Consider the following 22,806-nt stretch of genomic DNA (forward strand, 5'->3'; position numbering starts at 1 on the left):
CCCGCCCCTCCCCCGCCAAAACAAAAAAAATCACAATTTCTTGTGTCTTCATGACAAACTCTGGCTTCCCGAACAATGCCTAGCCCCTTCAAAGAGCCTGGTTATGGTGCTGGAGCTGCTGCCTGAGCAATAGCCACCACAACTATTGCTACCAAACTGCTAGCCCTCTAACTGGGCTCATAGCTCTTGGTGATGGAACGCTATCCTTAATTATTGATAGCACTAATGCCAGCCACGATGATCTCACTGCATGTAGCTGATCCACAGCTTCATGTAGCAATAGGAGAACAGCAGTAGACAATAAAGTCCCTCAAGCATATTCTGCCTTATGCAAATCTCTTCTTTCCACCCAAAACACAAGTTTCAGAGAAGATAGCTCTCTTTCAATTTAAAAAAAAAACAGGGTTGGCTATCAAATGCTGGCCTTGCTAGCAATGCCGACATCCCCATAACAAATCTAAAAATGTAGACGGAGTCTGGTTCGCTAACTTTTTTCATGGCTAGATAAAAGTAACAGTGACATTATTGATGATCATTTCATGCCAGGAATGTCTTATTTCCCTGATCACCATCCCAGACTTCTCACACAGTGCAGGTTCCTAATCTCAGAAATGGAAGCACGAACTAAAGTTGAGATGCTTTCCTCGGTGAGGACAAAATAGGATGGTGTCTACTAATGCTCACATCAAAAGCTGTACAACTAGAGGCCTGAAGCAAGAAAGCCTGAGAAAAAGAGCCTACGACACTACAAAAAAAGGTTTTACATTTCCCGTGAGAGACAATACCTGATCTTAGATTGCTGAATCTCAAAGTCAATCACAAGATATTCTGATGTAATTGATACTCAAACACTGTACTGTTAAATGTTTTAAAAGAAAACATGATCATTTTCAACACTGTTTACAGCATCGCAGGTCTACCTAAGTAAGTTGTAGCTCGAGAAGGCAGCTCACCGCCACCTTCTCAAGGGTAACTAGGGATGGGCAATAAATGGCTAGCCAGCGAAACCCACTTCCATAAGAGTGAAAAACTGATCGCCATATCAATGCTAAAACATGTAAAACAAGGGCGCCCAGACAGACATGACATTTGGGTCTTTGTGGGCTGCATAGCTTCATGGCTACGTGTACAATTTAAATGCATGTTTCCGTGAAGCCACGGATACCGATAGTTTTTGCTGCTCGATTTCGACCCAATCAAACTGCCTTTTTCAGATCTCCAGCTCTCCAAAATCAAACACAATTAACAATACAAGTGCAAGTTGAGTCGCCCTCATTTAAACGTTTCGATTGGCAGGATTTGGGAGAATCCATGCTTCAGGTTTTATTTGGCAAAGGGCCGCTAGGCATAAAATTAACATTGTTTAAAGTTTTCCAGGAGTAGTCAACGAAAATAACCATATTTACCCTATTCCACGTTCAATGGAATTACAGGAAGAGGGATCCGTGAATTAAGTCGTGAGGTGCAACTCATAAAAACAAAGGTCCTTTGCTGTTTCCCTCAATACCAAATGGTGGCAGTATTTTTTGCATTTCAAGGGGAACTGCACGGTAACCTGGACAAGTTTTGGAAACGCGATTTTGTACAGAATCTGATACCTTTGCCGCCAGTTCTTTACAAGCAGCAATGTTCACAGCAGCGGGATTTTTAGTTCGTGCTTTCGGCATCAGGGAAACCTGTTTACTCAGAGAGAAAATCAAACACCGCTGCTGCACGATTTTCAACACACGCCTGCAGACTGAGGTCCATAAAACAATGACAAAACCACGTACAGGAAACTTAGCAGTAATACACTCGGCGCTGTACTTGAACCGACACACTTTCGAAAGTCCTATGGCACTGATCCAAATGCAAGAATTCTTCAACTCAGCCTGACTTCCATTATACGGGGAGGTCCCGCCCCTTTCCCGCTTCTCATTGGTCCGGAGGTGCTTCATAATTTGGCAACATGAAAGGCTGAACGTGCAGAGGCGCTCTGCTGATTGGTTCAGGGGAGCTGTCAATCAGAAGAAGGGGGGTCCCCGGGCTTCCGCTGGCGACTGTTCGGTCGTCGCCGGTGGAGGGGGGGACGGGGGGTGGGAGGTATAGAAAGAGAGAGAGGGGAACCAGCCGGGAAAGTACTAGAGACAGGGCAGACAGGCAGGCTGTAGGTGGATCGGCACTGTCTGTATGGTGATACATGGTAACTATGGGGCCTGAGTGAAACATTTTCACTTCTTCATTCAGCTACAAATGGAGACTTTGTTATTAACGTTGATCGCTTTTAGCCACTACTTGGTTGCAACAGGTAGGTGTGGGTTCTGGGGAAGGTGGAGGGTCACTGCCTGTTTGTTATCTACGATCGGACCGTGGGCTCCGCGTTGTTGGCTCGTGCCGTGTGACTTGTAGTAAATAGGGATTTGAAGACGACCCACTGTTGGATGTGTTTTCTGACAGAATACTGTTCACAGCCCTGTCGTTGCAAAGATATTTTTTTTGGGAGGGTGGAATTGGAAGGCGAAGAGTCGTGTCCTACATAAAAGATCTTTTCAGTCTAGACTCCACTTCTTCGATGGGCTTTCTAGATTTTGGAACGTACAATGCAAAAGTGTGCCTTTGGTAAATTGAAATCGGATGGCTGTATGAAAAATGTATTTGGAAAACAAAATACATTAAGGTCACAAAGGCATGAGTTTGGGACGTGGTGTTAGATGTCATTTCCCCGTGCACCGATAAGTTTGTCAACATCGAAGACGCGATCTATATGAACTCGTAATAAATGCAATACAAACGTCAGCCAAATGTTACTGCTAGCAAATTATTTGGGTTAGTGAAATCAACTAATTTACTTGTTTAAATGTGTGCATATATATATATATGATGTTTTTGTTCGAGAGTTTGAGAAAATGTACAGCTTCAAGAAGTTGCCCGTTTCAAACTGAACTCAGTTGATTAATGGATATCATCTAACACAGAGCTGGAAATCTGCAGCCTTTTTTTCCAAGAAATCTGGTGAGGTAGTGAATATGTTGAATTTTTTTAAAAAGAACAGATTTTGCAAGGTACAAATTCGAGGAGATAAACTAACACTGTTTCAAATAATAGTTTTGGTCAATGTGAGTTCAATACAAGGCATTAATATACCATTGTATTTCCTACTAACATCATGTACATGATCTGCGATCCAATTCCTTAGTACACCTTAGAAAATTTTAAATCGGATGAGTATGTTATTATCTTTTTTTGCAACATTGGAAAGTGATGGCTGAGGGTAGCTGGTAGGTTCACCTGACACAACGTTTAGTTTTTCTGTTCAGCCTCTTCAAAGTGTGTGTCCAAATGTAGTTGGTTAATTTTTAACTTTTTATTGTATATTAAGGTTTTTGCAGGTTCTTGTAAAGATTAAAATTTCAGCCGTCACGTTATATTAAAAGAATCAGTCACCTTAATCTGAAAACAATAAAGCCCCATAAAGTTCCATCATCATATCATGATATCTGGGGCACAGTTTTGCAATAAAGAGCCTTTCATTTAAGACAAGGGTGGAGGAGGAATTTCATTTTTTTTGATCAAGGGTGGCCAACCTTTTCACGTGGGTGTGCGTATGTAACGTTTTCTATTCTCAGAGAGGCCAGTGAGCATGTTGCAGAAAGATGAGTTGTTAGAACAGTAAACAGAACTTCATGAAAAAGTCAAAAATGCTAAACTAATAACATAAATGTGTCATTCATAGAAACCAGCAGATGGAGAGTCATCTAGACTCGAAACGTAAGCTTGCTCTCTCTCCATGGATGCTGTCTGACCTGCTGTAATATCCAGCATTTGTCGATTTCAGTACAATGTCAGGGTGTGTTGAGGCCAGGAATATGGGCTGTAGTGTAGTGGGATTAGGATCAAAAGAATGGCAGTTGCATCTCATGGATAACGGGCATTCAGAGAAGGCATGAAGAACAAGAAGAAAACTGCGAGTTCTCATCCACAAAAGAGGAAAGGCTTCAAGGAAGTTTTGGCCTGGTGAGGAAGAGGAAGGAAGAGATGTGACAAAGCAGCTGAACTGATGGTCTCATATTTCGTGACAAAGATGACCATGGACTTTGCCTGTGAACAAAAATCATCTGTTGAGGTGCACTGTGTTCTTGCACCATTTTCCTGCTTTTAATGCTCGGTGAAATGTTGCCTAGGTTCTCACGGGAAGTAAAGACCCTTTCTTCTCATCACAATTGACTTGTTCTCACAGAATGTAATACATGTGATTAGATTTTACCGTTCCAGTATTGTTCATCATTTAGAAGCTATTTATTGCCTCTCTGATTTAAGCTTGAGTATATAAAACTATGTAATAGTAACTTGCATTTAAACAGTGCTTTTAACATGGTAAAGCTGCTCCTACCTGGGTTGTTCAAAAATATTTGACTTAAAATATTTATAAGGAGAAATTACGATAGACAACTAAAAGCTTGGTGGAATTGATAGATTTTAAACAATAAGAGAGAGAGAGGTAGAAAGATTTAGATGTTTGTGGATGAATACTTTAGGGCCTTTGAAAGTATAGACAGTTGTGGTAGAGCTTCTAAAATAGAGGCTGTGCTAAAGGCTGGAGTTGGAGCAGCACAGAGTTTGAAAACAGAGAGCAAAGGTTATTTGCTGAGAGCACTGCAAGAAGATTTTCATACATGTCAGTTTAATAAACTCATCATTTAGAAACAGGGTTCTGATTTTGTTTAATGTGCTGCATAGGAAAAAATATCTAATGTTCTTCTGCATTTATGTTAAAAACAATTTTGAATATTCTTGTTGATAAGTTCAAGAGATAAAAAAATTGCCTAACCACCAGTGTAAAACAAAATTGGCATCTCAGCTGACACATAGAAGCATGATTTTTGTGACAGGAAGAAGTGATAAAATAAAGGCATTTCTAACAAATATCACAGTTTTAAGGCCCTGCTATGTCTTCTGATTTTTGTATCACAAAAGATGTTTATAAATGGGGACGTTTTTCTTTTTCAGTTATGATACCTAGAAAATTATAGGCCATTCGCACTTTAAATTATTTTGCGCAGCAGCTGCTTTGAACATTTTGCATCTGTTGGAGTCTGTTTAAAAGGTATACGATTGATTTACTGCGCTTCAGAAATTTAAATTAAGAAACTCAAAGAAAAAAGGAATGCTGTTTCTTTCATATTTTTGTGCCTACCTCAAATTTTGACTTTTTCTTATTGTGAGGAGTTTTGATTGTTTATGCTTATGATCACTTCAGGCAGATCAGCTGTTCATATTTTCCTTGCAAGTACATCTGACACCAGAATCACTTATTGATAGAGGTAATAGCTTCTCTATCTGCACTTTATCTGTAGGTTTGTTTTATTTACAGGTGGTAGAAATATTGAAACACGTGCAGAATACTTCATGTAAACTTGACAACACAAGTCTGGTTTTGTTTACAGCTTGCAGTTAAATATTGTCACTGCAAGATTTACTGAAACTAATGCTTCCAGTGTCAACAGCTGACAGATGTTTCTCACTGAAATTGATAAAGGATTAATACTTTGGTGGCTGATCTATTCAAACTATTATAATTATATTTTCTAACAGGTGCAAAATTAATGTGTTGTTACATTATAGTGTTATCACTGTGCATGTTTAATATACTGTTTCCAATAAGTTAAATGGAAAACTAAGCCTAAATTAGTATGCTTCACGTACTGTACTTTAAATTGCACCAATCACTGTAAGCACTATACTTCACTTGATACACTTGACTTATATACCCTGATATGCTGTCCTGATACTTGCCATCTTTGAAAAGAAAAAATGATTTTTTTTGTGGTAGGCAAATTTCTTATTCTTATCTCTATAATATAAGATAATGCTCTATAATAAAATGCTTTTTTTGACAGGTGTTGATATCATAAGACACATTTTACAGCAGCAGGGCAATAGTTAGATATTGAGGGAACATGGTCAACAGCATTTCTGCCAGTATTTTATTTTATTCTGCGCGGATTTCTGAGGTCAGTGCACAGCCATGACTTCCAGTCAATGCTGCACTCGCATGCTGACACTCATCACTGTGTGTAGCCCCTCAGAGTGGCTGTATGCACATGCAACCATGCATCTTAGAGGGAATGTTGACAGTCAGTCCAATGGAGAAGTGAGACAAAAATCAAGTAGGAAAAAGAACCAAAGAACCCCAGATGCTTGAAATTAGAAAACAGAAACAGAAATTGCTGGAAAACCGCAACAGGTCTGGCAGCATCCATGAAGAGAAAGCAGAGTTAATCTTGTTTTGGGTCCAGTGACCCTTTTTCAGAACCAAGTGCACTTATCTGGGAATTTAGTTCAAAGTGGGAATCTTCTGAGTTGGGGAAAGAGATGCTTCATTTACGGTTTACTGCAAGAAGTGTGTCAAACGAGGAGTTTAGTGAAGGCTAGAAAAGAGGGACATTTTCTTCTGCTACTCTATTTGTTTTCAGTCTCCAGCATTTGATTTTTAATTTCATGCAGCAGAAGGAGCAGGTAAATCATTAACAGGTATGAGAAACTGTTGAGTTTTATCAATATTGTAAGTATTGTGTTCTGAAGTTTACTGTCAGTGCTTTTGGGTGGTGCTGGTTGTATTAATCATAAATTAATTAGTTAGCAGCTACTCATAATTCACACATTGGCAGCACAGCTCATGTGCTTGGATTGCAGAATATGACAGTTTCCAGATGCCAGTGTGAGCGAGTATTTGCAGTAAGCCCTTGTGGCTTCAGAATCTTTGGCTCAGAGCTACAGGCATTGAGGATCTTCAGGGAGGGAGAAGGTTTCCTGGATCCAGGAGGTGGTTACCTCTTTTGGACGGGGTCTTCTGTTTGAGGCCGTATTCAGGGAAAGGAGTGTGTAACTAAGTGAGACTGTTAAGGGAACCTAGACGGCAGGATTTTAAGCCTTTGTAATCATTTAATAGGTTTGAGGTTTTCTGCACTTGTCTGGGTGAGAGGGAGGACAGCAGTTTGGATGAGATCATGAGCCATGGCACCATGGTACAAGAAGTCATTCCGGACAGGATTGTAAAAAGGATTGTAGTGGTCGAAGGAGACAGCAGAGTCAGGGGTATTGACACTCTTCTCTGTAGCAAAGAGTGTGAGATGGCTGTGCCGCCTACCTGGTACTAATGTTCGGGACATTTCCTCTAGGCTGGAGACTACCTTGGATGGCAAGGGGAGGAATCACTGTTCATGGTCCATGTCAGGTTCTGGTAAGAACGTATGAGTATGAGAAGATAGGTGATAAATTGAAAAGCAAAATGTCAAAATTAATCTCTTGCAAGTTAGCAAGGGATGATTAATATTAGAGAAATGAATGTGTGGCTCAAAGACTAGAGTGGGATAAGTAAGTTCCAGTTCATGGGACACTGGCACCAGTACTGAGGAACTGTACCACTGAAATGATCTACATGTGAATGGTGTTGCGAGTGATGTTCTCATCAGCCACGTTACTAAGGAAATAGGGAGGGTGTTGAGGGATTAGAGGTAGCAAGAACTGCAGATACTGGAGTCAGTCAGTAAGTGTGGAGCTGGAGGAACACAGCAGTTGATGAAGGGTCCTGACCCAAAATGTCGACTTTCCTGTTCCTCTAATGCTGCCTGACCTGCTGTGTTCCTCCAGCTCCACACTGTTGAGGGATTAAACTTGAGTGAATACAATAAATCAAGAGATGGAGTCAAGGCAGAAAAGCAAAATACTAATGTAGAAAATGAAGGTCAGAGAATACCAGGAAGGGACAGAGAAAACAAAACTTCAAAATATACCAGCAGTCAAGACTAGATTCTGCAAAGATAAAAAACTACAAGTTCTGTGTCTAAATGCATATAGCATTCATAACAAAGTAAATTAATTCATTGTGCATCTTGAAATAAATAAATAAGATCTGATAGCCATCTCAGAAATGTAGCTAAGGATTAGGTTTGAATATTAATGAGTGTATGACATTCGGAAATAGTAGGAAGCTAGGTAAAGATGGAGGGGTAGCATATTAGTATATCAGTTAGAAATCACCTTGGGTTTGGATGAGGATAGTGAATATTAGAGGAAAAATGTCATTTGTCGGACTGACCTACAGGCCTTTAAACAGGAGCACAAGCATGCAATGCTGTAGAATTGGTCTGAACAATAAAACAAGTTAAGACAAAATAGAATAGACTAAACATTTTTTTTACATAAAACACTCCTTTAAAGTGCTCACACCAGAAAGAATTCCCCGTTTATCACGTCTATGGGGTTTAACTTAACAGATGTTTCAATTCCTGGTCCTGAGAATCGTACAACTGAACTTGGACTTTCTCAGCCTCAGATAATCCCTTCAGGATTTTTACCAAACACTTCTAGTCTGGAGTTTTCAATCGAAACTCTGTGCACTGAGGTAACCTGTTCCTTTACAGTTATAAGCTATCTCCCTTCTTTCGGAGTAACAGACTTGCATATCCAGATCAGCTAAAACTTCTGCAAAACCTGCCAAACCAAAAGGCTTTCTTCAAGCTCTGGGTGTTACCCCTAAAGCAAGAAAGCAAATTGCAAAAGCTTCTAATTGAAGCTAAATACACAACTGTTTATTTTGATTCTTCATAAAAACTCACCATTACTCTCCAGAAAGTCTCGCTGTTATATTGTGTTTCAAAATAAATCACTATGGCTTCAGAAATACTTAAAAGTTGATTAGTAAACCCCTTCATAGCTGTTCATTATTAAACCCTTTCATAGACACAGACCAAACCCATATACGACAATTCAAAATCCAAACTAAAATAAATGACATTAATATACATGTTTCATATAATCTCAAGGCAACTTCTAACTTTAGGTTTCTAATGATTACCTGTGTCCCTCTGCCACTGAAAACTAACTATTACAAAAGTGCAGTGTTATTGCTTAAGATTTTTAATGATGAAACAGTTAATTAGCATGCTCAGATCTGTTCAGATCCCATATAAACAATGAGCTTAAGAGGCGCTTGCAAAGAACTAACATCTAAATTGAAGATGTTACATTTGTAATTCAACCTTTGGATATGTTCCCCAGCAAGCAACTTAAGGATCATGTTTGTGCAAATTAAATTGATGGATGGTTGAGGGAGAAAAAACTTCCACTGTGAATGCAAGTCTGTGTGCTGCCCATTAATGCTTTTACAATGTCATCATCAAATCTTGGAATGCTATTCAAGCACAAATTGTTCTGATATTATTAAAGAAAAAAACGTGGAAGATACAATTCGATGGATAAAAAATATGATGTTCAGGGATAATTCTGAAACCAGAAGTGCTAAATATGATCCTGAGTACGATCCTTACAGTTATGCCATAGCCAGTGACCTTGAATTAATTCAGTAAATTCTTTGCGCTGGATGCTGAAGGTAATGAATTTGTGCCGAATAGGTTTTAAGATGTTTTGATTTTAATCTTTGATCGTCTTGTAAAATTATTTTTTCAGTAAAATACATCAATGGTTGAATTGAAATTACCAGTATTAAGTATTTTTTTCACATTCCAAAATGGCACGCACCAACAGCAACTGACACTGATTATTTAGATTTACTCTCTGTACAAGTCAAACCCCATCTTTGGACAAATGTTTTTGAGGCTTCAAACATCACCTTTATACTGTGATTTTTGTTAGGTTCTTTGCGTTGCAGTGCTATTTCTCTAGGAATGAAGCCTGGTGCTTTCTTTGTATTTTTATGGCTGTATCAACCTGCAAAATGACTGAGTAATCTGTATATCTGAGACTTGCGCAGAGCCGATATAGTTAATTCTTAATCAATATAAATTTCAGATTAAGAATGAGCCTAGAAATTTCATATAAATGTTGACAGATTTGGATTAAATGGGTTGAATAGGATGCCACCAGAGATTCAGTAGCAGCCAATTGGATGAAGCTGGTCTCGCTTGTGCAGCCATACCACAACGAAGGAGATGATGAATATTGGTGAAGGGAAAAAAAATAGTTGAAACCTCAAACTATATGCTTTGGTTAAAATTTGTTGAACAATGTTGGATAAAACCCAAGTAATTGTCCTGTGTGCACATAGATGGCATTTTTTTGATGGCAATTAAAAGAATAACAGCTGTGGTTATATTGCCCTTCAAAATGATTTAAATGGAGAATAGATGGGAATCAGTTGGGTATGATCTTCTAATGGGTAGCTTTGTCAGATCGAGTATCAGTAAATATTCCAAAGATTTTGGGTGAAAAATATTACTTTTGTTTTCATTCTGATCAAACTATAGCCAGGGTGGGTGTGGGGTGGGTGGAGTTGCCTTTGTGTTGTTCCCATACCTTGGAAGCAAGATCTGATGCAACTTGATTCCAATTCATGCTTAATTTTCTTGGTGCCCTATCATTTTTGAATTTTTGTGGGTTAAGTTGGCAGTCAAGCATTAACATCCAGCTTTGCTAATGTCGGCTGTTTCAAATTAATACAAACTAGTGGGAAAATTGTAGCTCGTGTATGGCCCATAAAGTATTAAACTAGCCCACAATGAATGAAACAGTGGTCCAGAAAACCTGCTGATAATGGATCTTCCTACTAGTTGTAGCAAGTCTGACTTTTGTTTGTATAAATGGATGCTGCTGGACGTACAATTGTGGAGATCATTTTCCTAGGTCATTTACTTTCTGCTCGAATTTTATATTGGACTTGTTGCTGGTTCTGCTGTGAAATCTGGTGGTACTGGAATGAGTTTTGTGTAAAATCCAGGTTTAATTTTTTTAAAAAAATCTTGGATCTTTAGAACTAGGGTACAAACCAATATGCCATTTACTCATTTATGTTCTGTTCATTGGGTATCACACCATGGGCTGAATGATGCAGATAAATCCTGAAGCTTCATATCCTTTATACTGTTTATGCTAGTTAAACAATTAAGTTGAAAACGTTAATTACAAATTTTGATTGTAAGAGTACAAAAATATGGATGTGTAGAGTAAGTGATTCAGACGATCTTACAGTGCAACACACTTTTGTACTTCCCATCACCCTTATTGGTATTTTGGCTCTCAATTATGATATTTTTATAAAAGCTGAGATACTTATACAAACAATCACATAGTTGCCAAGTTTTGGAAAGTTGGATTATTGAAAGTGAAAAAAGTTACAGATTGTTTATCTTCTGTTGAGATCTTTGCATGGGTGCTGCCTAGGTCAGGAGATACTTCATTCTCATTTGCTTGTACAATTGCTGAGCCAAATGATGAGTATACAGTGCCTATTGTTATGTTGTATGAATGAAGAGGTGTGCCATGAATTGTGAATCATCACAAATTGCTGAATGGTTTGTGCCTTACCATAAGTGTCAAGAAATTGTTGGATTTGTACTGTAAGTCAAAATATATCTGTGATTGATCTCCATCAAGAAGTGTAGAATTTGGAAGTATTTTTCATGACATCCTGACATCTAAAGCGCTTTAGAGCTAATGGAGGACTTTTGAAATGTAGTCATTGTGGTAAGGTAGGAAATGTGACAGCAAATTTGTGCAAACAGCAATGTGAGCATGACCAGATAACTTGTTTTAGTGATGATGGTTAATCTTGATTGACGTGGAGTTTGGAGAAAACTCCTGCGCTTTGCTTTAGAAATAGTATCATTGGTATTTTATCTTCAGCTAAGAGGGCTTTAATATCAGGTTTGAAAGGTTGTCCTTCTGATGGGTTTGAAATCTCTCAGTTGTGGAAACTTCAATTTGGAAAATTTTCACTACTCCACTTTAGCAACCATACCCTTGACTTGGAAATATTCCAACAATTATTCGAAAGGTAAGAGGGCTTAACCAAGGTGAAAAACTGGGCAGGCTTGAGTGTTGTATCCTGGAGAGAAGAGGCAATCAGATATTGCCTGTATTGTTTTAATTATTTCAGGGTATTTAGAAAATGTCCTCTGTTGAGAGGAAGATCCAGTCTGTGAGTACATAATCTTAATCTTAAAATTCAAACTTCAGCAGTTAAAAGCGCATTCACACAAAATAAATCTTCACAAATTTTAAACTGTGTCCCATAGATCTACCCTTTCCTATAAGGGGAACAACTTTTCAGACCTTTTTTAAGGTTGTGGAATTTGTTGCCTTGAAGATGAAATATACAAAATAATTGACTTATTCTTGAAACAAAGACATCGAAGCTTACTTAGGAAAGAAGAGTACTGAAGATGTAGGATTTCATAATTGCAAAGATAGATCATCCATGCCAAGCTGAGCAGACTCATTGAGCTGAATGGTTGCCCTGCTTGCTGGTATGATTGCTGATCACTGACAACTTGCCCAATTGTCTATTATTCATTTTATGAGTATCAACAGGCTCGTCAACTAAGGGAGCTTCACCTCTGAATTTGATGCTGGAAATGCTTATGTCTGTGAGCAGAATGCCAGGTAGATTTTCCCCTCCCAAACGCAGGGACGTTCAGACCAATTGTACCCTTACTGTTACTTTGGATGGCATATCCAGAGCCTGGAAATTGAAAGGGAGATCTTCTTGATGTATGTGGCTCTAATACACATCAATCAAACTTTGAGGAAAGCATTACTTAATCTATTAACTTTTACACTTTTTTGAACAATTTTTATTCCCCTTCTTTTAATTCGATTTATTTAGTAAATCAAAGTGCAGTAAATATTATTCTTCCTTTACCATGAGAAGCATTACAGCAGTATTGCCAGCACCAAGACAAGATTGATCTCTCCTTCAGATAAATGTTTGTGTCAAGTGCTTTCTAAATGTATACATCATTGCTGCTGTGTGTATTTATACCATGCATGAATTCAGTGATGGGTGTAAAAGATCCCCATTACACTTTCAAATTACAGAATATAAATTCTCTGAATGGCCTAAACTTTTTTTTATGTTGAGGATAAATATTGCTATCTCGTCATTATCGGTGCTTGTTGAGCCTTGGAGTCTGTTAATTAACTGCTGCAAAAGTACCTATTGAACTGATGTAAAATCCTGATATCATGAAATGGGCTGTGAAAGATGCTGTATAAATGTGTGTGTTCCCTTTCCGTCATTGACTTGAACAGCCAGAAATGATAAGTCTACCTAAACATACAGGTTAGGAGCAGGATTACCCTATTGGATCGTCAAGCCTTCTCTGCCATTCAGTACGATCATGCTGAACTGTGTGTGCCTCAACTCCTCTTTCCTGTCTACCTCGACTCTCTTGTTAGAATCTAACTACCTTAAAAATATTCAATGATTCTGCCTCTACTGCTTTCTAGGTAAGAGAGTTCCATAGACTGTCAACCCTCTGGGACCTTATCTCCATCTCCTATGGGAGAGCCCTCATTTTTAAACTGTGTCGCATAGATCTACCCTTTCCCATAAGGGGAAACAAGTTTTCAGAATCCACCCTTTCAAGTCTCCTCAGGATCTTGTACGTTTCAATGATATTACTTCTCATTATTCTAAACTCCACTGGATATAGGCCTAACCTTGTCCAAACTTTTCTCAAAAGATAACCCCCTTCATTCCAGGAATCAATAGAGTGAACCTTCTCTGAGATGCTTCTAATGCAATTGTGCCCTTTCTTAAAAGAGGAGACCAGAACTGTACACTGTAGTTTAGTTGTGCTCGCCTCAATGCCCTGTGCAGCTGTAGCAAAATAAATCAATGGATGAAGAATTTGTGTTCTCATATAGATTAAAGGCACAAGTTGAGAAACATTTATCAATAGAACAACAGTGATCGCATGTCAAAAGTAATCCATTGGTTGTAAAATGCTTTAGGAAATCCTGAGTATGTAATGAAGGCCTGTTTAAATGCAGGCTCACTCTTTATGCTGTGCCATGGCTCTGTGCTTTTGACAGTCTCCTAGAACAATGCCAGGTGGGTGTGTTCAGAGGTGCATTTAAAGGTATGAAGCAATATTATTTGTGCAGCTGGGAAATAGCTGCAACTATGGGAAAACAGAACGTTTTTGTGAACTTGAACCTTTAAGATGTGAAGGAAGTTGAGAAAACATACCAAAGCAAGTGCTGTTTAATTTGAGAAAGACTAAATATTTGACATCAAGACTTAAACAGTGTAATCCCATTTACTTTAATTTTTATTGATCGCTTGAAATAATCTTTTACTTTTAACTGGGAACATGGATAGTAATTACATTTTTTGTGGAAGGTAGAGTAAACATTAACTTACATTGTGACAAAGCCTTCAACAAATTGAAGAACTAGCTTATCTTTATTCAGGTTTTTCTCCTCTCCAAAATAACACATCACTATAATTTAAAAGGCCATTTGTAGTGTTACTAATTTTGAAAGGCATTGAATAAATTCATTACCAGAAATAATTTGTATCTTTTGGTCTTGATACTTGACAAGTGGCCAGCTAATGAAATAAATATTGATAACATGGAGAACGTAGACTACACAAACAGGAATGTCAAAGTTTAATTATGGCTTTTGACATTTGTACCTCGGTCATTAATAAAATGCTGTTGGTACTGCCCTTTAATTTGAAAACCTGAGGAAAACGTCCCTTTTCTTGTGAAAAAGCAGTTAAACTTTTTTTTAGACCAAGTACGTGCTTGAAGAATTTTTTCTATACCTCTGTATTCAGATAAATGTGAAATATAGGATTAAGGAGAACAGTTCAGTGTTGAGAGATCACCATGACGCTGAGGTCTGAGTTTTAAGTGTGGGTGGGTTATGAAGTCCATTACGTGGTTTACTTTGTTACAGACATCTTCTGATTTGTGGTAAAATGTTTCTTTCCTCTGTTAAGATGAAGAAAAAATTATGAAGTAGTATTAGTTTGAGCTGTTGATATGATGGGGGTTAATACAGGAACAATTAAAACATCATCAATGGGAAAATAGATCCCTGCTTATCAAACAAAATCTTTGGACTAGATTAGAAACAATGCGTGGCATCTTATAGGAATAACGTGGATTCTGGCAAGATTTGTGGCAGAATCACACAGTCGTGTGAGGCCTCTCTTGATGCTAGGAGTAATCCATTGCATCTTTCATGTGTCTGCTGAAATGCGAGGGGATTTCCTCGCTAGGGAGCAGCAAGTTGCCATTTAAGGGAAATGATTGCTTGGTAAAGTCTTATTAACAGTACAACATGCTTCATTTAAGATTCATCTTCCTATTTTACCAAACAAGCTTGACATTGAGAATTCTCAATGGAAACTTGGCAACCTTGCTCACCACTTGGTCCAAAGGACATCCATTCTGGACACTGGGCAACAACATATTGGGGAATGCTGCAGCAAGGACACTTCACATGCTGCTCAAGTTCTGGACTTCATCTCCAACCTTTTTGCTAGTTCACTCACTCTGAGCCTAGCTGGATGCTCACAGCATCCCTGCTTTGCATGACCTTGCTTTGCCTATCAGCCAGAGATACAGGCTCATAGTATTGCTGCATTGCCATGCTATTTAGCACAGACATAAAGTCAGGAAGCTTTTTGTGGTTGTCAGTAGGCCTCAGTCAACTGGAAGATGATAGACTTCAGTCAGGAAGACCCAGCACAGTAAGTCAAGGGTAGCATCCAATACCAGCCCAGTCACCTGGACACAGTCAGCCAGTCACTTTGGGTGTTAAGAATCAGGATATTTTCCACATAAACAGTGAGGAACTGATTGCGGGGCAGCCCACTATCGATCTTGACTCTGTCAGCTGTTCTCTTGGAATGGGAGATAGGTGTTAAGGGAGACCAAAATGATTGGCACATCTGTTACTTTTGGTGCAGGTATGGTGATGCTCCAAGCACGTAGGTAGGCAGCACAAAGAGCACACAGGGTTGGGGGTTGAGTTGGGTGACAGCAATTGAGGGAAGATGTTGCAGGCAGTATTGAGAGTTGTAGAACATGAGCCTTGTTGGGAAATGGGTACAGTAACAGAGTTAATGAGGACGTATTGGAGAGAAGATGGTGGCACTTAGAACAGCCTAAGAGTGAAGAACATCATTAACCTTCTTCCTACACTGCTGGGCATTCTCCAGATGGCTGAGACCTCATTGCCTAGGGTGGCAACCACAAACCAGGCTGGCATGGTATCATCGCCTTCACTGCTGGTCTTGGAGGAAGAGCACATCCTTCCTCTGCAACACTCCTTCCAGCATGTATACAGGTCCCTGCTTGCAAAGTGGAGCATTAAATTTCCCCTACTTGCCACACGTGGGTAAATGTCAGGAATCAGGCAGGGTAGCTCTGGACTGATTGTGCTTATCCGGTTGCACAATGGATTTTTAAGATGGTGTCAATGCCAGTCAATTCTAGGATATCCCAGCAGGTTAGAGCTATTTTGGAATGGCATTTTGTAAGATGGGGTTAGAACTGGACAAAGGGCTTCCATAGGGGAAAGGCAGGTAGATCATGAGGTGAACTTTTTAAGATATGGTGAGAAAACTCCTGAGTACCTGTGGCAAGAAACCTTCGTAAAAAGCGTGCAACCAGCACTTAGCCGAGAAAAATAAGATTCAGGCCATCGTCATGCTTCTATTTCTGCAAATATGTGCAGCCTCTTTATTTAATTGTTTAGTATTTCTGCCAGTTGTGTTAAATTTCCTTTTTAAGACTTTTGTTGGGAATTTGCTTTAAACCTTCTTCAATAATGTGACCACAATACATTGAATGATTGACAGCATGTTTTTCTGATGGCAAAGTCAAAGTTAATCATATATTGTGACCTCGTTAGATTGGTCCACATTTGATAACCTGCAGTAGTCTACTAATTCAATCCCAAGATTGTAAAGGTGGCAAATATTTGTGTGTTTTCTTTTAACTGGGAACACACTGAAGGCTAGTTTCTTGGGCATATTAGCTAAACCTGACATGTACTTTAGGAATATTCAATTCTTTTTTATCCAGCTATTGATGTAAGTAAAAATTCATAACAGTGTGAGTCTTCTTTTTGTAATCTTGTCTGTTAAAAGTTTTCAGTAACACTGAATGTGATGTAGCTATTTTTTACAGAACAAAATAATTATATTCTGTTTTTTAAAAATTTGATTCTTGTGTCATGTAGTGAAGCCTGTAACGGCACTTGCAGACAAACTTAATATATTTTTGTTTTTAAAATTGGTCTGTCTTCCTAGGTAGCCGTCTGAGGGAAAGCGTTGTCCCTAACTATGCTAACAAAGTACATGTGGGGAGCGCAAGCTACAGGACTTGGAAAAAGAACAGGATAATTAGACAGCATTTGCTTAAAGATTAGCAACCGCTGAACTTTGTAACTAACCTAGGACCGGGCATGACGCGTGGAGGAACATTATCATGAGATGCCTTTTGAGGAAGTTACAGTGACAAAGAATTGGCAAGTACTCGGCTGCAAATTAAATGCAGAACTAAGTCGAAGGGCAGACACAATTAATAGAGAAACTGGTATTGGAACCAGTCCAGACACAATCCAAGTTAGTTTGCAGGAGGCAGTGAACAGATGAGAAGGCTCTGATTGGTGCCAAAAGGGAAAACCACACACAAAAAAAGTTGCTTGATGTTCCATGCAGGGGTATGGCTGTAGGAAGCTAAGATTAGTAGTTGCAGTGCAAATCTTGTATGCATCTGTCGACAGGCAGGAAGGAACTATCGTGCCCTGAATAGTATGGCATTCAGTTTACAAATTGTGTTCCTGACTTTTTTTTCAGTAGGAAAGGTAAGGATGATCTTTGTAAGGAAACTACCTGAATCTCCCACCCCTCAAAAAAAAGCATGTTAACATTCATACGGCTTACAAAATAACATTATTTTACAAAAAACATTTCAAAGATAGTTTGTTTACTTTGGAACAGGGGTCAAAATAAACTCGTTTCAAGGGTTTGAGATTTCCTTGGGGGCTACTTTTTGAATTTCAGGAGCTATTTTCTTGGTTTTCAGGCCTTTTCATTCATACTAACTCCTTTATTAGATAATGCAGTTAAGTAGTAACAATCAGTATTTGTGTTGACATCTGGGTTTTCAGACTTTAAAGAAACTGAATTAGAAGAATTCATCAATATCATCAATAATCATTAACCCACCATTAAACTTGAAGCCATAATACACAAGTAAAGTATTAATTTCCTAAACACTACAGTGTTTACGCTGGCACAAGATCACAAATATAAGTCAGCAACAATTTTTTTCCCGAAGAAACTGACGCACAAAAAACTAACTGCTTAAACAAGCTTCCCGCAAACTAGCGCAGATACAGCAAATGAATTTCTAACATACACGCACAAAACTGGAAGATTTGGAAAACTGGAAGGGCAGTTCCTGCTTTTCTTTTTCACTGCATTTCTGATCTGAATTTCAAATTTAAATGAGACAATTTACAAAGTGTTCATTACAATAACACCCACTACATTTCTTTCCCATATTGATCATATGCAGCTTTAAGCTAGAAATTCCACATTCATTTGCAAGAAATTAATTATCACGGTGACTTCAAGTTTTCCTGGCTTTCATTTAGCTGTTATTCCTGTGATGCCAGGTTTAAAACTGTTCACTTTGCAGTCCCCTTCTCCTTGCTTCCTTCTGCAGTCTCCTTTTCTTCACCCTCCCTTTTGCACCCTCCTCTTTCTCTTCCCTTTTTGCATTCTCTTCTTCTGCCCTCCTCCCTTTACAGCCTCTTCTTGACTCTCCCCTCCCTTTGCAGCCACTTCAGCTGGCACTTTTAGAAACCCATTAAAATCATTCTCATTTTTGGTCATCTGTTTTACATCATCTTATGCCACCTGGAGTCACTTTTGATTTGACAATTCCCTTGTGAAAAGCTTTGAAGCATTTTGCCACATTTACAGGTACTATACAAATATTACAAGCACACAGTATTATATGTTTTAGCATTTTATAAAGGAAGTGCCCATTTTCCTGAAATAATGCTTGCATGACTATAATAATCCTTGTATATAAAACATTTTCTGGTGCTACATATGCATAATGTAATATGCAAACTATTGTTCCCCAGCAAGAACAATTCAGCGAGTTGCAATCAAACAGTATAGTGCAGGTTATTGCTCAGGCTTCACTATGCATTGTGTGTCTGAATTCAGTTGTGATGTGAACAAGCAAAGATCATGTTTATTTTTCTGTTGTCATCTTTGACATCTCTTTCTTCACTGCATATCATTAAAACATTTGCTGAACCAACTTGCTGCATCCTTGGCACATGAGTTGATTATTTGGAAGAGGAGGACGGCCATCTCTGTCAGAATTATTCTCCCTGTATGATGAACCAACCGATTAATATTGTTGTGATTATGTTTATTCTTTGGTGATTTGGTATAAATTCATGAGCTTAATTGTGCACTTCTGAACAAAATACAGTTTTTGCTGCTTCCAAAAGAAGGTGTTCTTGATGGAGATTATTTTGTAACAAAAATAATGGTCTCCAGATGGTTCACGTCTCTGCCTTTATTGGGTGTTTCTGGGCTCCTATTGAACCCCTCAGAGTTGGTGAAGAGTCGGCTCTGTAGGGATTGATTATGGAACTCTGGATTCCATGACTAATCAAGAGCTGTGGGCACAGGCCAGGTTTTAGTGTATTCCTCATCAGACTTGTGCTGTTACAGATTGTCACTCAGCAGACATCAATCATTTATAAAATTTGGGCTCCCACTGCTGTTAACCTTTCTATTATTTTGATGAACATTCCTACTTAATCACTTCAATCCAAAAAGTAGTTTTCGCATGTTTTACGACAAGAATCTGGTAACCTTAATGTTGTGTAAACTGAGCAGACCATGACACAAGATAGCAAAAGGCTGTTGTTGCCTTGTGCTTCCATTAATGTAGATTTGCTGACAGATAATTGTTGTTGATTTTTGTCAGATTTTCTGCATTTAAAAGGTTCTTTAACTAGCAAAGTACTTTACTGTAACTTGGATTTTAATGGATGGCATTGCAAGGCTAATCGCTGCACATAGGGAGCTTTGCAACAACTGGAATCCTGGAAAGATTTACATTAGCTACAATTTTAAAACTTTGGTTTATTATGCAACATAAACATTGTTACATATAAATCTATATTTGTTGTTGACTAATGGTGAATTAATGCATCTGTCCACCATTTTAATAATGTTAAAATTTACTTTAAATTATAAAACCTCTGCCAATGTAATTGAATGTTGCTCTGCTAATAACTGCAACATTAATCTTTGGCATATACCTCACACATTGAGAGCACAGTGTGTAAACAAAAAGAAGAAATTAAATCGTTTGATTGTGAATCTACTGAATTTAATTTCCTAAGTCTATCCCATTGGTTCGTATGTTGATCTGTCTTGTTACCATGATTGGAACCATAATTTATTCAGCTTTACATTCCCTTGGACCTCTTAAATGTTGAAATCTATTATTATTTAGTACTTCTTATAAACATATCTAATTTAATGTTAAAATTAAAGAGTTATGTGGGAGTACCTGATCTTTCCACAAATGGCACTCAATTAAAGTGTCTTGGTGACTTGCTTTAATGTGAGATGTTTAGAAATAGTAGAGTCCGGATTAGTTGATGGCCTCTAATTACTGTGTGTGCCGTTTTTGTTTAATATAGACTATTATAGCTTTTCATAGGGGTTTTGGTCATGCAGCGACCACCAGTAATGATGCCAGCTGTCAGTGTGCATCATGTCCTTATGTCATTATAAAATGTTTGCAAGAATTGTGATACCGTTTGTGCAAATATATTGTAAAATAATCTGCGGTTGCCCACGTCAGCAAGTCATGGCAGTGCTGAACGTTTTTGTTCAAAATTGAAACTTCCTCTGGTGGCCTTGATGGATGTGAAACTACTTATTGGAATATTCCCCATTTTCTGTTCTTTTTCTTTGTAGGGAGGATTCAGTAAGATTAATGTATAAGTTTAAGAAACTTAAAATGTTTGCTGATGCAGTATTGAAGAAAAACTCTTTTGGCATACTCTCTGCTGAGACCTTGATTCACATTTAACTTGGACAGTTCAGTTAGTGTAAGATTTCTTCTATCTGAAAGTTATGCTCAAGATTGCAAGTTCAGACAGTTTGTTTAGTTTCTACTAAACAAAAGTCCATATAACAAAAACATTCTAGCATTTTATTCTAAAACTTGATATTATCTAGCAAATGCTTAGCAAAAAAAGTTAGCAATGTTTATGTTACTAATGCCTGAAACTAAAATGGAGAAAAAAAAGGTAATTTAAGTTCTCAAGTTTTTTCCAGTATGTGATTCTCTTTATGAATTAAACTTTCAAATATAACACTTTTGCCTGTAGTGTATTCAATGTTGCATTTTGTTCATTATTGATGATCTGAAATATTAACATTTATAATTGTGGCTCAACAAAAAGTTCATAGTGAGGCTTTTTAAAATGTTTGAATAGTCATATGCTGCTACACATGTCGTGATCCCATTGTTCCCCTGAAACACCCCTGATTGTGAGCTTACTATTGCATAACACCTCATAGCATGAAACTCTCAAATGGTGACTAGGTGCCTCTCTGAAATGTTTCTTTTCATTTAGCCCCATGTGCCTTGTTCTGGCATTTAGTGAGATCATAGCTGAATATGTGGATTAGCTCCGTATATCTATGTTTGCTCCTTAACCCTTCAAACTGTTGATGAATAGAAATCAATTGATCTCCTATTTAAAATGAACAATTGAGCCAATACCAGCTGTTGTTTGTGAATAAGAGCTATAAACCGCAATTACCCTTTGCATGTAGAAATGTTCCCAAACTTCTTTCCTGAAAGGCATGATTCCAATTTCTTTCAGATCATGTCAATTCCATCTATCCTATCAGCCTAGAAATCTTAAATTTCTATCAAATCACCCCTTGACTCTTTAAATTCCAGGAAGTGCACATCAGGTTTGTGTCATCACTCCTCATGACCTAACTCTTGGAGTCAAGATATTATTTCTGATAAACCTATATTGGATTTGCACTAAGCCCAACATAACTCTGCCCAGAACTGCTCACCGTACTGCAGAACTATGGTTTTGTACACCTGTAACATGACTTCTAATATCTCAAACTCTAATCCTTAAGGTATAAAGACGAGCAATCCTTTAGCCTTTTAGATTGAAGTTTGAATCTGCCCATAACGCTTTCAGATCTATGTACATAGCTGCCAAAGTTTCCTTGACATTCGCTGCCTTGCTGTTCAGCATTTAGAAAGTAGTCTGGTCAATCTGTTTTGGGTCCAATGTGGGTAATCTCATACTTATAGATTGAAATACATTTATTACAGTTTATTCCATTTGTTTAGTCTGTTAGAATCTCTCCCTAAATTATTGCTTCCATTTATGCTACTACAATGCTACCTTTTTTTCAAACTAAGCTATTTGGCTCTCCATCCTGGTATTTAAATGGATAATAAATTATATTAAGCATTTGAGGCCACTACACAGATTCCTGCAGGGCACCAGTAATTACATTCTGCCAATTCATATACCTGCCCATTATACCTACTCTCTGTCTCCTATCACATGGTCAATTTCCTGACTATGTCAACAATGTAATTTCAATTCCACAAGTTACAATTGCAACTAAGGACCTTATGAAAGACATAATCAAATGCCTTCTGGAAGGGCAGATAAATCACATTCTTGGACAATCACTTGTGCAATCTTCAATCACATCTTCAAAAAAGGCAGGCAGCTTCCTTACATGCCATACCTCTTTCTGATAAGAAAGTCATTATGTCCTTAACTGTAGACTTTAATGTCTGTAATTCAGATATGGCTCTGTAAATCCTTGATTTCCTTTCCCAATTTTTTCTTAAATAGTTAAGTGGTTTTACTCAATTTCTAAAGCATTATGGTGGCCCTTGCAAATAAGTTTAATTTCAGTAACTTTTTAAAAGGGCTGGAAACTGAGGTAATTGAAGAAAATTG

General features: G+C 38.1%; 1 protein-coding gene across 2 annotated transcripts in view; it reads left to right on the forward strand.

Moving 5' to 3' along the window:
• Positions 1 to 2,029: 2,029 nt before the first annotated feature.
• The window catches only part of lrp5 (low density lipoprotein receptor-related protein 5), a 181,108-nt gene continuing 160,331 nt past the window's right edge, over positions 2,030 to 22,806 (forward strand). Inside the window, exon 1 of one of the 2 annotated variants that reach the window (XM_048606985.1) lies at positions 2,030 to 2,287. In XM_048606985.1, coding sequence (XP_048462942.1) covers positions 2,233 to 2,287 — 55 coding nt within the window. In that variant the 5' untranslated portion in view covers positions 2,030 to 2,232. The remainder of the gene's footprint in view (positions 2,288 to 22,806) is intronic. The other variant, XM_048606986.1, reaches the window with a different exon arrangement.

This window comes from Rhincodon typus, chromosome 17, assembly GCF_021869965.1.
Source record: "Rhincodon typus isolate 14 chromosome 17, sRhiTyp1.1, whole genome shotgun sequence".
Classification (NCBI taxonomy): domain Eukaryota; kingdom Metazoa; phylum Chordata; class Chondrichthyes; order Orectolobiformes; family Rhincodontidae; genus Rhincodon; species Rhincodon typus.